Below are 16,343 nucleotides of genomic sequence, written 5' to 3'. Positions count from 1 at the left end.
GATGCTTCACAGGTATCCCTATCCCAGTATAATTTGCATGCTGCTGCTACGGCTGCAAGAAGGCAGTTTAAATGGTGGCATCTACTGTCGACACAACATTTATGTAATTAAATTTTAGATACGTTTTTATTCTATGGTTTTTACTCACTTGAACAGTTAATGCCAAATGTCGAATAAAAACCTCAAAATTCAAATTCAAATGTGTGGCTACACACTTATTCATGCTGAGTAATGGTTAGCTTGATCCTATACAAAACCCAACTTTATATATTGAATGTTCAGAGGTTCTAATTGGTCTAATAAATAGTATTTCCTTTCTACTGACTGTAAAGCAGTAAAAAACTAAAGCCGAATGGTGGAGATGCAACCAGGAAATATCCCAAAGACTTTAATGTCCCATTTGGTTACTGTGGAGGCAAGTTCTCTGTCGGCTGTCTCCCCCAGGGTCTTGTGTCAACTGCAGAGGATGTGGCCGACAGAGGGTGCGGACCCTAAATTGGAACACAGCTACAGTAAAGACACATTGTGCTCAACCTTAGACCTTGGACACTACATGGCCATCATTACCTCACAATTAAAATTACTATGGCGTAAAGAAGCAAGCAGCATTTAATTAAGAATGCTAATCTTCTTGATACATCTTTGCTCACATGTGCAAGTACTGACAGAAACACAAAACTACAAATTACTGAGTACCACAAGTCAAGAACACTGACAGATAACCACAACACTGTTTCCACTTTGTCTAACAGCTGCAGCCCATTACCAACATTTTTGACCCTGTCTAGTCTCTTGTGCAGACATGCAAGTCTTTCATCGCGCACGTTTGGGGTGTGGGGTGTGGATGTTAGCCTGGTGGCTCCTTTTGTGATGTCACTGCAGTGTTTTGGCAGGCTGGTCAATAAAATGACGGCCTCCAAGTTCATACAATGAGAAAGTAGCCAATATTTTTATATAAATGTTTATGAGACTTTGCTCAGTAAATGCTCACATTATTAATATTTTCCACAATGTTTTTTCTGTCGATTCCACCAGTTTGATTAGGTTTATGGACTTGGATTAGTGAGCTTCCGCCACATTCCAAAGGTCTTTAGGTGGACTTTATTCCGCTGGCAATTTCTTCCAAAAGGGAAGATATTCTATTACAGCCATAATTAGATGTTTATTGTGACTTCATGTGACACCTTGTAAAATGAAAAAATCTGAAGAGGTCTACCACAGAACCCAGAGAGAATGGGGCTTCTTTTTGGAGTACTTGTTACAAATATGTCTTTGCATTTATGAACTCTTTGATTAAATCATAGCACATTTAAAGACTATGAAGCTAGCTAGGCATTTTCCTAATGCCATGGTCGATTAGAGTGTGTTTGTGGTTTGTGTGTGGTCTTCATTGGTGTGATAGCAGCCTTAGAGCCATATGTCTGGAGGTAACCAGAGGTCAGTGTCAGAGGTCAGAGACTCAAAGCAAATAGGTTTGAGATGAATGATGAGAAATACTGTGGTATGCATTGGGTTAGTCACGTTTTAGAGCAGCCACTGATGTACTGAAGTTATGGTAATTGTCAGATGTGTTAGCCATTTCTTTTAAATAAAATGTTTATTGTCTTTCACATGTAAACTGCATACATACAGCTCTGCGCACTTTTTAAAAATGAGAAGTTTCATACATCAGCAGCCCCCCACCCTCTCAAAAAAGTGCAGCCTAATTTCAATATTATTGGTCCCATAGCTAAAATTATAATATTGAAATTAAGTTTTACTCATAAAGGAAATAGATTGTATTTATCTTGCTATAATGCATCTTTGGTAATCTCCATTAATGGTACTGAATAAGAGTGGGGAGGGCACTTTCTTTATTTTGCAAGTCCTATAAATGAGTCATAATCCAGCCACGTGTGGTACAGTGATAAAAAAAAAACTATATAAGATTTTAGAAAATACAATATTTTATTGATAAATACACTACACACAACTACAATTTACAATCACACCGAATACCAGCGTAACATTCAACTGATTCAAACCTAATCAGGCCACAGACAAATTGCCCTCCTTTGGCAGCTGAGGGCAAGCCATCATTTGGTCTATCTTGTATAAGGGAACGCTTGTGTGATGTCAATCCAGGATGTACAGCTGTAAAACTTATGGCTGGAAATTTACAGGCCGGACCTTCATCTCTACTTTTTTGAGGGAATAGTTGGGACCGTGCCATCCGTACCAAGTGATCCCATCTGTGCTCTTCATGTGCTCACCATAGCGGTAAAAAACTCCATTCAAGTTTGAGTCGGTGCAGCAATTGTACCAGTAACCACCTATAAGGAGATGATTGAGATGAGACAATTAATTAAACATTAATATGAGTTTTTTGACATTCTTCTTTAAAGAGTCATTGCTCCATTGTTAGTTGCAGGAATTACCTTTGCGTAATGAAGCACAGTCATCTACACATTTGTCATTGTCTTTGTTAAGGGTGCTGAAGTTGGTGTTGTTATGGTAGCGCAGGGAATCTCCAGCATTCCCACGGTATTTGGCAAGGAAGAGCCTGAAGCTGTTGAGCTCATTGGCCACAGTGAAAAACCCATACTCAGCATAACGAGTCTCTCCTTCCCAGTCCTGCATTTTAAACATTTAATGGCACTGTGTTACCTGTTGTGCGCTGTTGGTTATTAAAACGTTTTATGCATGGTTTATGTATTTTTTTTCCTTTTCTTGAATATACCTAGTGCTGTCTTTAGCTGAACCTACCTCCATCTCAATCCTTAGCACACTGGGCTGCCTTGTTAGACGAAATATGTGGTCATTGCCAAGCCAGAAGTCTCCACGGATGGATCCAAATCCGCTTTTGTACTGCTTCCAGTCACGGTTAAATGACGTCAGGCCAATTTTACGCCTCTGGATTAGAGTCCAGCCACCCCCATTTGTCTTCATATCACAGAACACCTAACGGCATTTCCAAAATGTAGTGTAAAAATCCAAAGGATCATTATTCTTTATCAAAATTGACATAATGCACAAAATACAGAGAGGACTTCAACATTACTTACATTAAGCTCAGGTGTTCCTAGGAACTCATCTTTTGGAAGTTTATACTCGCCAGAGATCTTGTAGTTCTTGCTGTAGAGTGATGCACAGTCATATATGGCATCTATTTGGGGAAAGAATGTTGTCATTTTAGAATTTTAAATCATTAACTGTCCGAATTTGCCATTCACCCTGAATTGATCAAACACTAAATATGCATCTGATGTTTTTTTCCCCCGTCTTATCTTTGAACAGGATTGTTTCTTTTGTCCTAAAAAGTTTAAAAGAATTTGGAATGAACTTCTGTGATTAAAAGTTTTAACGTATTTTTAATTCTATTAATTAAAATTCACAATTAAATCTACAGTATGTCTGTATCAATCTATATCCAAGTCCCTTCCCGCTCTGATATCCTGTCTATTTTGCCCATGTTATCCAGTTTTCCCGCTCTCGTCAACATAGGCATGACCCTGTCAGACCACACAGTCAAGGTACTGAAATAATAAACATTGTCATGCCTGGATTACTAGGCTTTGGCAGACAGCTCTGATTAGTGTTGTCGTTAAGCTGAAATAATATTGCCTTAAAATAAGGTTAGACAGTCCGCTAGACTGGACTTCCAGTTCCAGATTAAAGATTTGGTCTTAAAATATAGTGATTATTGATTTAACCAAAATAATATGAATAAAGATAATTTTAACTGAGAAACCATTGATGCTTACCTGATGTTGTCTGAGGAGCTGATTGAACAGTCTGAAGCTGCATGATCTCCACACGGTTGTTAATTTCGGAGTACTTGCTCTCGGCCTCAGTTACCCTGGCTTCCTGCTGTCGGTTCTGCTTGTCCAGGTCCATGATCTGCTTCACTACATTCATAAAGTCTACCTCCTGCTTGCGACTCAGCTCCCCCAGGAGACTGGTCAAATTGGCCACTTGAACCTTGAGAGAGCGCACCTCATCGCAGCACTGAGCCTTGGATGGCTTTGGTTGTTTCAGTGGTTTCTTAGGATTCTGTGCCAGTGTCCCCACCACCAGAAGAATGGTGATTGCCACAATGCTGAGATTGACTTTTGACATTTTTTGACAGATTACCCTCAGGACCTAATGTAATCAGCCAAGTTGTGGTGGTTCAGTAGCTCTTCTTTGAACGGCTGCTCTCGCTGGTTTCCTCAATGAAGATCTCCTCTCCCAGAGCATCTTAAGTATTTGCAATTGAACCCTCCCCTTTTCTTCTATTGCTCAACCCTCTGGGTTTAAGTCCTTTCTCATCCCAGCCCCTCTACCTTTTCTTCCAATTTACTTTCACTTATTCCACAGAGGCCATACTTGTGTGCTGCTTGTTGCTTGGCTCCTGGAATGTAACTTTATTATTATTATTTTTAAAAATCTCCAGTAAAAAAAAAAAAAAAAAAAGAAAGAAAAAGAGCCGCAGATGTAGAAAAACCTCAAAGCTGCTGCCTTAAGTTTCAAGTCCATTTTGGAGAATGAAGTCAACTTTTTTATTTCTGTAGTTTACTTTTAATAATTAGGATATACCAAATCTTGCAGATGGTTTAATCACTTCTTTGCATTGTTTTTGTTCTTGTTTTGTTGTTTTTCTGTTCTCTGTTACCTCTGCAGATTTTTTATACAGTGTATAACAAATGTGAGTACACCCCTCGCATTTCTGCAGATATCTATATCTTTTATGGGACAACACTGACAAAATGATTCTGACACAACGAAAAGTAGTCTGTGTGCAGCTTGTATAATACAGTTAATTTATTTTCCTCTCAAAACAACTAAAAATATAGCCATTAATATCCAAACCCCTGGCAACAAAAGTGAATACACCCCTTAGAAACTACGTACATCCCTAAATGTCCAAATTGAGTACTGCTGAAGATGGTACACAAGAAAGCCCACAAACTGTTTGCTGAAGACATGTCAACAAAGCACATGGATTACTGGAACCATGTCCTATGGTCTGATGAGACGGGTGGGCTTTTTTGTGTACCGTCTTCAGAAGAGGCTTCCTCCTGGAGTGACAGCCATACACACCAATTTGATGTAGAGTGTGGCGTATGGTCTGAGCACTAACAGGCTGACCACCCCATCTCTTAAATATCTGCAGCAATGCTGACAGCACTCCTGTAACGAGTCACATGACATTTTGGAGGGAAAATGACAAGCAGTACTCAATTTGGACATTTAGGGATGTGCGTTTTTTCAAAGGGGTGTACTCACTTTTGTTACCAGGGGTTTAGATATTAATGGCTATATTTTGAGTTATTCTGAGGGGAAAATAAATTAACTATTATATTAGCTGCACACGGACTACTTTTCATTATGTCAAAGTGTCATTTTGTCAGTGTTGTCCCATGAAAAGATACTGTATACTTAAATATCGTTTTTGGGAAAAATGCGTTGATTTTAAATTTCATGGTCTCAACCTAAGGCTGCGTTCAGATCTGATTTTTAGGGCTGATTGTTTACACTATTTTTAGCCAATGTCTAAATCAGATCTGGACCTGTTCAGACTGGGTCACATTATTGACCTGACAGGTTACTGTGGCAACTAAGTTGTCATCTAGCATCAGGTGAAGTCACGGAAAGTCTAAACCCACATGGCTGTTCAGACTTCAGAAGCATTTTGTCTGTATCTGATATGAAACTACCTCCTGTATGTGGTTTCCAATCCGTCTCGCTAAAAAACAGATTTGTGTGCTTTGTGACTGTTCAGGCTAAAAAAAGAGCCATCCAGTTTCAATGTGGATCGGCTAAAAATCAGATTTTGGCTGCTAGTCTGAACTAGGCTGAAGAGACTGGAAAAGTCAAGTGCACCTATAGCCAACTGCTGAAAGACCAATTGCCTCTAATCCGTTGGCAACATGACAGTAAAAAGAGCTTATTAGAGTGGCAGTAGCTTCTCCGGGTGGCAGTGTAGCTCAGAAGCCAAGCTAATGATGCGCAGAAAGATAGTGGCGCAATATCATAAATGTGCCTCCCAGTGCTCCCGTTAATCCATTATTTCCCTTATGTCTACTTTCGACATGTGAAAGTTTTAAAACTATTTTAAAGATAGATTCAAGTCAATATTTTACCGATTTAGGAGTATTTTAGATAAAAAGTTAATTAGGTTTGCTTGGAAGGTTCGCTACAACAGCCTTGCAGGGAAGTGTACTGCTTTAAGATGGCGGCCGTTTACTACGTCCGCATCTAGCTTTTTGTAGATGTGCTGCTAACGCTACCGCTACCGTAGTGCACCTAGTCCTATATAAATGATATCTACCGTAATGTGGATGACGTACTTTGTAGCAGCTTTTCAGCAGCAGTCAGGTATGTTGTTGTGTTTTTTTATCTCGTGGCATGAGTTGAGCTAGAGCCGTGAGTTGAGCATTGGCATTACCCGAGGGGCCGGGTAATGAGAAGCATGATGTTTAGCTACTCTCGCTCCGTTGCTCATTGACCGCGCGGCGCGCTGAGTGTGTTGTACTTCCGCTTTACTTGGCATATTTCAATAATCGGAATTTGGATGTTTGTGAATCGTTCTCGAATCTTCCACGGCCGAATCGCGAATAATCTAAGAATCGGAAATTTTGCACACCTCTAATATCCACGGTGAATGGGAATCTTTTGAAACTCCAAAAAGGCGCATACGGCTCTCCCTCGTACAGAATGATTTTTCTGCAGCCGTTTGGCTGGCGTGATGCGAAAAAATAAACGTATTAATCCGCAAAATCAGCTGAATCCTTTGTCCTCATACACAACAGTACACTGGAGCGTGAAGAGGACGTCTTCTACCGTACACGTCACAGTGCCCTTCTCCTCAATGCAAGACCGAAGCCGGAAGTCACTCATTTGCATGGCGCGGGATTCAAAAAACTAAATAAAAATAGCGATCGCTTCCACACACATCCAAGCGGCCCATATCATTCAGGGGCATAAAATACCGCATGTATTATGAAATAAACATGCTTTTTCGTGTCACAGGCACTTTAAAAGGCAATACATCACCTATGTGAATGTTACTGTAAAGGAAACCACAGAATAGGCTCAACAATACTTCCAGAAACTATTGTCACTGAACACTCTACACGATGTCATTCGCCGTTACGAGCTGTAACTCTACAGTTCGAAGAAGCAGCCCTTTCTAAACAGAACCCAGAACCAGAAGTGCAGGTTTTTTCTCTTGGCCAAAGGGTTATTTAAAATGGAGTGTGGAAAAGTGGAAAACTGTTCTGTGGTCAGACGAATCAAGATTCGAGGTTATTTGTGGAAAACTACGACGCCATGTCATCCAGACTAAAGAGGACAAGTACAACCCAAGTTGTTATCAGTGCTCAGTTCAGCAGTCTGCATCTGTGATGGTATGGGTTGCGTCAGTGTGTGTGGCATGGGCAACTTGCACAACTGGAAAGGCGTCATCAATGCAGATAGGTAAATTCGGGTTGTAAACCAATATATGCTCTCACCCAGAAGTAGTCTCTTTCACAGAAGATGTTGCATTTTCATTATGATAATGCCAGATCACTTGAAGTATACATTACACCACCATGGTCGCGTAGAAAAAGGATCCAGTTATTGAAATAGCCAGCCTGCAGTCCAGAGCTTTTACCTAAAGCGAACATTTGGCACATCATGAAGTGCAATGTGTGACAAAGAATGTCCACGACAGTTGAACAGTCTTAGACTTGTATTAGGCTTAGGCTTGTATTAGACATGAATGGGACAGCATTCTTATTTCTAAACCTGAGAAACATATCTCCATGGTCTCCAGATGTTTGCAGACTGTTGTAAGAAGAATAGGTGATGCCTAAACGTAGTGAAAATGGCCTTGTCCCAACTTTTTTGAGATTTGTTGAGAGTATGAAATTTAAAATCAACATTTTCCCTTAAAATGAGATTTTCTCAGTTTTTACATTTGACCAGCTTTTGTTCACAATTTGTATAGTGTCCTAGAATTTAATTTGCTCCTCCTCCATTGTTCATGGTTATATCACAATGACATTTGATAAGTTCATGATGATGATGATGTATTCACATCGATCCTTGGAGCTCAATTTCTCTTTTTTTTTTTTTTTTTTTTTTTTTGTCGCAGGCCTGATTAATTACTGTATTTTCCGCACTACAAGGCGCATAGGAGTATACGGCGCACCCTCAATAAATGACCCATTTTAAAACTGCTTTAAAATATAGGGCGCATTGATTATAAGGCGCAGTAGTAGTAGTAGTAGTAGTAGTAGTAGTAGTAGTAATGGTTGGGGTTATGTTATGCATTCACTAGATGAACTGAAGTGAAACTCATTCCATGATAAACCAATATTGATCCCTATATAAGACACATTAGATTATAAAGCAGATTGTCATCTTTTCAGAAAATTTATGGCTTTCAGTTGCGTCTTATAGTGCGGGATATACGGCACATTAATTAATTGTAGACTTATTGTTGTCTGTGGGTTCCAGTTTATCCAGTAGGAGCCAGGTGATTTGAATTTTTTTTTAACATGTTTTTTCACTTTCTCATCTTGCCGGCAGGATACACACACTCTTATTATTAATACGAGCATAATAATTGATATCACCAATGATCAGATTATTTAAATGCGGCGCACAAAATTGTGAGAAGCTCATACAGAAAAATTAAGTTTACCATGATAATATATGTCAGATATGTTGGCGTTGCCTAAATAGAAATCAAATTTCCAGTTTTTTAAGTTTAAATAAGTTTTTGTCATTTAACATCGTCACTGTCCTTGAATTACGTATTATAGGGACAACTTGTGAAGTGATAATAGTTGGTCATTAACCTTTTGAATCCTATAGCCTAAGTCACTAATGTGCGTCAGTCTCTCTTTGTGGAAAAATGTGGTTAATTTGCCTTCCTGCATTTTCTCATTTGCCTAACTAGTCTGAGTCACATCTCACTTGCCACTAATGCATCCCAATGGCATAACTTTCCTCTTTACTTGCCCTGGACTCTTTCATTCAGCGCTAGCACAGAAAGATCCAGCTGGATGTTGTTTTTGTATGTTTACAAGCACACTGTTTTTCCTTAGAAACAGCACACTTAAACATACACACCCTCTAATTCTTTTCATTAGAGGTTACACGGTATACTCACCAAAAGCACTCTACGTACGATTACCAGATTTCTTTTGCCCTCAGCGGGGACACTTTGGACCACCTGTCGAGCTAGTTACATTTATCCTAACATGGTGGCTGACATAACACTGTAGTAACAAAATGCTCACTGGAGGCCTTTCTGCCACTATACATTACCAAAATATGTTTTTATATTAAGCAGTGACCACTGAGGCTAAACTGTCAGCAGAACACTCATGGGTTCAATTACATGGGGTGAAAGAAGGAACAGGGGATTCTTTTCTCAAACTGTTGAGTTACATAATGATTATTATCTATAACCATTTTTTTTACCTAACCTATTCAAGTCCTTTGAATTAATTTCATTTATAAGCATTGCTTGCTCAATATACCAATTATTATCACTTGCTCATACATGTATCTTTATTATGATGCATCATGTCAAGCTTCAGTTGACGGGCAGACGCTCTGTGGTGTACACCCACCTCATGTTTAATATCAGCTAGACTTGATTCCAGCTCCCTGTGACCAACTATGGGTTAGTTGTATCAATATTGCATGGATATAAAAGCTAAACATAATATTTTAGCAATATGGTTTTCATTAAACTTGAGTTTGGAATTTGAGGTTGGCCTCTTTCCATAAAGTTGCCAGTAGATATGAAAATTTAAACACCAATCGTGCCTTTAGTGTAGTCCGTGATAATAGAGTATATATGGATGAGCAAAATTAAGAATTTTTTAAAAACTATATTGACTAGAGGTTGGGAACCTTTTTGACTGAGAGATTGACTGACAATTAAGTTTACCAGTAGGAAAAAATAAATACATTGTCTTGGTAGAATATTCACATGAATAAAGGTTCAAATTATTGAATTCAGTTTTATTTATTTTTTACATTATTGTTTTTACATATGTTTTTGGGGAATTGAAGTTTCTATTTTCATTTTGTATTAGAAACAAATCATTGACTTTAGATTCTTTAAATAAAATCTAACACTATTATACTATTTTCCATGAATACAGTGGGGGCATTGTGCAGCTCACTGGGTGACTTCATGTCTTGGCAGACCTTCAAGTGTCCTGGTGGCTTTAGCTAGTGATGACTGCCAGGTGGTATCTGTTATACAGCAAATGCAAGACACTCCATCAGCTAATAGTTTGCCACCCTCCCAACCAGTAGCTAAGACAAATATCCACTGGGGAGAGAACATTGATTGGTCTCAATTCTCAAGAGTGATACAGATGGTTTGAATCGAAACATTTTTGTTTAGTGTGATATGGTTTCAAGAGAAATGTTGTGACAGGATCTACGTGAGTGCCCAAAATCTTTGTGTTCCATGATGAGGGTCAGCTATCAGTTGGTTTGATAACAAATTAATTCATTGACAAATTTCTTTGCCATAGTGTAATATTTCGGTACCACCTTATTTTACATGTTGAACATAAATTAGGGAATGTTTCTACAGTAACCCTATTAAGAAAATTGTTAGTATGCAGGCAAGTCCAGACTTCTTTGTTCACACGCTAACAGCATTCCAATGAGGTCACTTCCAGTTTTTTAGGGACGGGGGCACTAGAGACACTTTGTTCTGTTGACCTCTTAACATGAAGGTGACAAGTGCAGGAAACGGTCTGCTCTGGTCTCCCACTTGGTGATAGTGTTTCAATAGTTTCTCCAGCTGTAAGCCTAACATGATTAGGGTAACCAAACAAAAGACCAAGAGAAACCTAATTCAGTTTCCTGTGTTAAAAAGAACTAAATCTATTCTACATATTTAGTAGAATGTGTTTGATTGATTAAAAAAATATTTGGACAGTTCAGTGGTTGTCAAAGGGCTAAATCCCCCTTAGCAACTATTGTCCTTGGATTATAGAGTACTGAACACTATCATTCCAGTCAGTTGTCAGTTTTAGTGTGTCACATGGGAATTTGGTGGACTCGTCTTGTGGTTGTTTATTTTATGTTGTTTATTCATTAAATTAATCATTAAATATGGTTTAGGGGATGGAAAGAAAAGTGGTTTAAAAAAAAAAAAAAGCCAAAGTGATAATTACGCAGAAACAGGAATGAATATTTTTGCTACTTATTTGGAAATAATGTTACAATTGTGATATGACTATTTTTTTTACCAAAGAAGAGTTGGATATCCCTAGTAACGAGAGGGATAAGAAGTGGGATGATCAGTACATGTAAAATAACGGTTTCTTCACCAGAAGCTAAATAAGTAAATGAGCATGACTTCATGCACATTCTACACTGGCACGCTTCATGTCCTAAAGCAACCGTAAGTTCCAGGTCTCGGCTTTGTCTGAAAGCCACGATCCGAGTAGAATGCGGGTCACATCGCACGGTAATGTTGCACTAGGTAATGTTGCGCTATATTATATCTGAATGCAGCTTTTGTATTTCATAGAGGAAAACCTGTATGTCTTTTGTGTAATGAGGTGGTCGGTTGTCAAACGGCATAATTTATGTTGACTTTTTGACACTATCAAGGAGCTAATAACCGTCCATGAATTAAAATGGCAAACAGTGGTCGTGGCAGTATGTGTTCACAGAACTCAAAAACAAAGCGGCAGTGAGTGCTAGCATTATTGGGGCTGAAATATTGCCAGGGTTTCAATGTCTTTACCAGATGGTGCATTAAGCAGTGTATGCTAAGGATCTGTTAGAAGGTATGACCTGACCAGATACACCTGCTGTGTGAAGCCTCTGTCACATTCTTTCTAAGCGGCTTTCAATTTTAGATTTTCTGCCCGTCTCAACTGTGAAAAAAAAACTATTGATTTATTTTCTTTTTTTTTTTTAATCTAGTGTTTATTTATATTTTACTTTATTTAAATAGTCAATAGTCATAGTTTCTGGTTGTTAGAGTATTTTGGGCTTCATTGCCTGACAAAGAATTGTAATATATCCACAAGCAAACTGAAAAAAGTGCTTTTACAACCCCCCCCCCCCCCCCCCCCCCCATCCAGTAAACTTGGTTCATTGTATAAAACGCAAATGAAAACATAAAGCAATGATTTTCAAGTTCTTTTTAACCTATGTTCAGTTGAATGCACTACAAAGAAAAGTAATTTAATGTTTGTACTGATGTGCAGGATTCACACATTTTGGAATTTGCCTGTGTCAAAAAATGCAGGGGCAGCTAAAGAATGGTCAAAGTGACGAATATCAAAACTCTCTAACAGGCGAGTGTCATGACACATAAGGTAGTATAACAGCAGCATCCCTGAATGGTTCAATTCAATTGTAACTGTATGAGCAGAAAAGTGTATGTAGGATAGTGTTGGTTATGTCAAGATGTACTGTAATTTCTGCTTCATATCCTCAAAGTGAATTAGACGTAGAAGTCTCATCAATTGGCTAGTGTTGTTGTATTTTTGCCTTTCATGATAAATGTTCAAATAGCTCAAAAGGTGCTGTCCGGTTAATATTCAGTTTGCAATTGGGGATGAACAAATAGACGTGCCCTTTGTGATCATCAACATTTCCGATCTGTGATCCACATTTAATCTATCATATTTTTATGGAAATACCTGCACATTTCATTGACCTGTATCAATTTCTGAACTGCACATTGCCAGTCCCCTTTTCAAAATATTATCTATTACATCAAGGTTTTAGGTCTGTATTTGGCTTTTCTCATATCCTGGATCAAGTGGATTTCTTTCCAATTAGATTACGTCTAGCAGTATTCCACTCTGCCTACTTTGCAAAGGTATTTACAATTAGTAGATGAGGGAGTTCTCCTATGTTCTTCCATTTATAGTCACGGTTGATCAAGTGCCTATCGTTGGAGTATTCATTCATATACAACTGAATGATAATTCAAAGTATCGGTGACAATCTAAAAATTTAAAGTTACAATTCTTGCATTAATTGTGGAATGCCAGGATGTTTATGATAGCTTAATTTACCTTACCTACCTTACCTTAAAAAGTTGACTGCACAACACGTTTCCCGATTGATATTTAAGGAACAAAAATGAAGCAAGGATCTGTTTTTGTAATCGAAAGGACAATACATATTATGTGCCATTCAAAAACTACCTTAGACCAATATATACTGTGTGTCGATATGGAGTTTTTAATGTAATGATCTCTCATGTTTCTTTATTTTTATTTTTTTTACATTCTAAAATCAACAGATTGTCCTGCTCCCAAATTGAGTTTGTATCAATTTTCATCTTATCTTGCCAATAGCTTGAATGAATTCATTGTATAAGTAATTTGATTTTGCACACAGCTTCATACAGTATTTTAAAAATATACGTAATAAGTAATTATTTTAGTTTTGGAAATGGCAGAGGTTCAACTCTTGGCTTTTATTACGGAAGGCCTCACCTCTGGCTTTAAGAAATGTTCTTTGCTTTCAAGCTTGAAAGCAAAGAACTTTCAAGCTTCATTATGATTTTCTACCTAAACGAGAGGCACTTTTACTGATGAAAAGTCAATCTATTTCTCCTCTGCTTACTGAAAAGCCAGCTCTCAATCAACTCCTCATTTGTTGCTTACATTTGTTACCTACAATCATCTATATGTATACTTATATATCAGTCAACTTTGCATGTGTGTGTGTGTGTGGGGGGGGGGGTATGTGTGTGTGTGTTCTCTATGGACGAAATGGCTGGGCGGATTCGGACAAAATTTTACAGTTTATTTTGTTGCTTGGAGTGTTCATAGATGGGTTTGATCTCTGTAGGCATCCATTTAGAATGGAAAATTAGAAACTCCTAAAATTAGCATAGAAAAATCTCTGATTGTGGAGGCGACAGCGTCATCTTTTGGACAAAAGACACGTCTCTTGTGACAGCAATGTCGCAGTTGACTTTCAAACTTTACGGTTTCATGTACAGATTTAAATGTGCTGTGACGATATGTTGTGGCTTTGAGTACCTCAGAGGAAGACACTGGATTTAAAAACAAATGTACAATATTCTGTAATATTACTAAGGGAATCATTTCGGCTTGATAGTTTATAATCTCCATAAAGGCAAGTTTGTCTGTGTGGCTGTTTGTGTTTTATCGACGCCGAAATGGCTAGGTGGATTTTGACAAAATTTTACACAATTGTACTTTATGTGTCTGGAAGTGTTATTAGATAGGTTTGATCTCTGTAGGCCTCCATTTAGTGCGGAGAATTTTGAAACTAAAAAAATATGCATAGAAAATGCCAATTTTCACTTTTTCACCCGAGTAACGCCGGGCCATACTGCTCGTGTGAAATAATGCAAAAAATGTATTGTATTGTAAGCAAATACTCGGAGAAAGCGGTCTGTTTTATGATGACCGGGGCTAGGGAGGTAATGAGGACTGGAGTCATCACTCGCGAGCCATTTTAGATGGGGGTTTTCTATAAACATAACATGATGGGCATGTGATGGTCAAGCAAGCCATTGGAGTTGGTGCTCTCTTTGTTGCAATTTGGGTGCCTCATTTTATATACAGTATTCAGGTATTTAAAAACAAATGTGGCAGACATTAATAACGATTTGTAGGATTTTTTTTACAGTAGTATTTCTTACTGGCCCCTTGCTTCCTTCTCATGAATCTCACTCCCTCCTCTGTGTGCTGTTAAAAAAAAAAAAACTGCCATTCTTCCCTTCTTTGCACAGTGCAGACGGAGACAACACTACACATATTGACAAATTGTGCAGTTTAAAAAAACAAAAAAAAAAGTAGGGGGCCAGCTGTCATTGAGCAGCCATTTCTTATTTTTCACTTCACAGAAGTCTAAGAGCCGATTTGTTTGCGACTTATATGTCATTTGAAGCTTTACTGTTGTCTTAAGTTTCTGTGCTTGCTATTAGCAATGATGGAGAGATTGTCCGGGCCATGTTTTATGGAAGTACTGTATCTGCGTAAACTGCATCGTCCCGTAAGCTGGCAGCCAGATGGCTTTCACTGTGGGGAAATTAAATCTCTTGGGTTCGTAGGAGAAAGGACTTATTCACAGTTGTCTCCTCTTATGAAATGCACATCTGGGCAACTTTATCATACCTTACCTGCTTATGTTTGCACGGCATGGATAACCAGTTGTTCTGTTCGTTTGGTGCCAAATTGTCAAAGTCGATTATTTTTTAAAAATAATTATACGCGTACCATAACAGGCCTAGTCAATGTTTCAAGAGCCTTGCTTGCAAAAGACTATGCATCCAGTATCAATAGAGTTTGTGCACAACTAACTTCAGCGATAAGAAAAGTGGAATGAAGGACTTCATTATGGCGTTTCTGGTGGAGCCCTATGGCAGGAAACTAGGACAAAGCATGTCTAAAAGTAACAAATGTCTGCAAAAATCATTTCAAGAGCTGCCAAAGATGCCCATATCCGATGTTTAGTCCTTGTTTGTGTATACATATAGGAAATATAATATACGTCTAACATTTTTCTTCTTGTATGGTGTTCGGGTCAAAACTGACCCATTTTCAAGTTTGAGTATGCAAAAATCAATCTTGGTTTTTAATTACCCAAACTTTAAAAAATCCAATCTTGACCCAAAACAACATACTGCAAAGGTTTTGTATTAACCTGTAGGACTGAGTTAAAGTACAGATCAAATTTGATCAACTCGTAAAAACGTGTGCAGATTTCTAAAACGATAAATGGGGTAGCCAGCGATCAAGAAAAATGTATTCAAGGAAGTTCAGGTTAAAACTATCATATCAGCAACCTGTTGTTTTCTATTTCACCAAGATAGCTTTTTTTTTTTTTTTTGCTCGCTTCTTTTTTTGAATATTTTTACGTATATGATAATCTCATTTTTTTTTTTTTTTTTTTTTAATAAATAATAATAATAATCTCATTTTTATACTACAATGTCATGATGTTTATTCAGGTAATTTACGGAATTAACACGATCAGCAAACAAATAACTAGTTTAAAATTAAGTGTTGTTTATTTATTTATTTATTTATTTAAAATTTTCTCCTCAACAAAAGAAAATTAGGTGGTATTATTCCTCTTAGAAGGTTTATAATTTGTTGCTGATTGGTGCAAATTAGGATTGCTCAGTTGTTGTGGAGTTACTTACTTTACTGTTGTACAAATAATGTGACATGTTCTCAAAGATACTTTTGCCCTTGGCATTTAAAAAAAAATCTGGAACACTAAATGGTTCTTCCATATTAACTATGCTGGTGAAAGATCATTTAAGGCTGAATGTGCAAGGAATACATTTGGTTTCTATTCAAGTCACTTCTTGGTTTGCATATCAATTGTACCTGTCACAGACT

General features: G+C 37.8%; 2 protein-coding genes across 2 annotated transcripts in view; one reads left to right on the top strand and one right to left on the bottom strand.

The window, feature by feature from the left end:
* The window catches only part of mtor (mechanistic target of rapamycin kinase), a 133,577-nt gene that overhangs the window by 48,759 nt on the left and 68,475 nt on the right, over positions 1-16,343 (top strand). The window lies entirely within an intron of this gene.
* angptl7 (angiopoietin-like 7) lies at positions 1,610-4,182 on the bottom strand. The gene is made up of 5 exons (XM_057824286.1): positions 3,744-4,182; positions 3,045-3,145; positions 2,746-2,940; positions 2,418-2,613; positions 1,610-2,312 (listed from the first exon to the last, which is right to left on the bottom strand). The coding sequence occupies exons 1-5, from the start codon at positions 4,096-4,098 to the stop codon at positions 2,143-2,145; spliced, it is 1,017 nt and encodes a 338-aa protein (XP_057680269.1). The 5' UTR covers positions 4,099-4,182; the 3' UTR covers positions 1,610-2,142.

The sequence above is a fragment of the Corythoichthys intestinalis genome, chromosome 2 (assembly GCF_030265065.1).
Source record: "Corythoichthys intestinalis isolate RoL2023-P3 chromosome 2, ASM3026506v1, whole genome shotgun sequence".
Lineage (NCBI taxonomy): Eukaryota > Metazoa > Chordata > Actinopteri > Syngnathiformes > Syngnathidae > Corythoichthys > Corythoichthys intestinalis.
Note: the sequence above shows the minus strand (reverse complement) of the source record. Positions and strands in the feature narration are given on the sequence as shown.

Bases quoted from the DNA above. Each gene is read 5' to 3' on its own strand.
- angptl7 (XM_057824286.1), bottom strand. From the start codon at position 4,098: ATGTCAAAAGTCAATCTCAGCATTGTGGCAATCACCATTCTTCTGGTG. The intron at 3,146-3,743 runs GTAAGCATCAAT...TTCCCCAAATAG, and splicing joins AGCTCCTCAGACAACATCAG to ATGCCATATATGACTGTGCA. The intron at 2,941-3,044 runs GTAAGTAATGTT...AAATGCCGTTAG, and splicing joins TAGGAACACCTGAGCTTAAT to GTGTTCTGTGATATGAAGAC.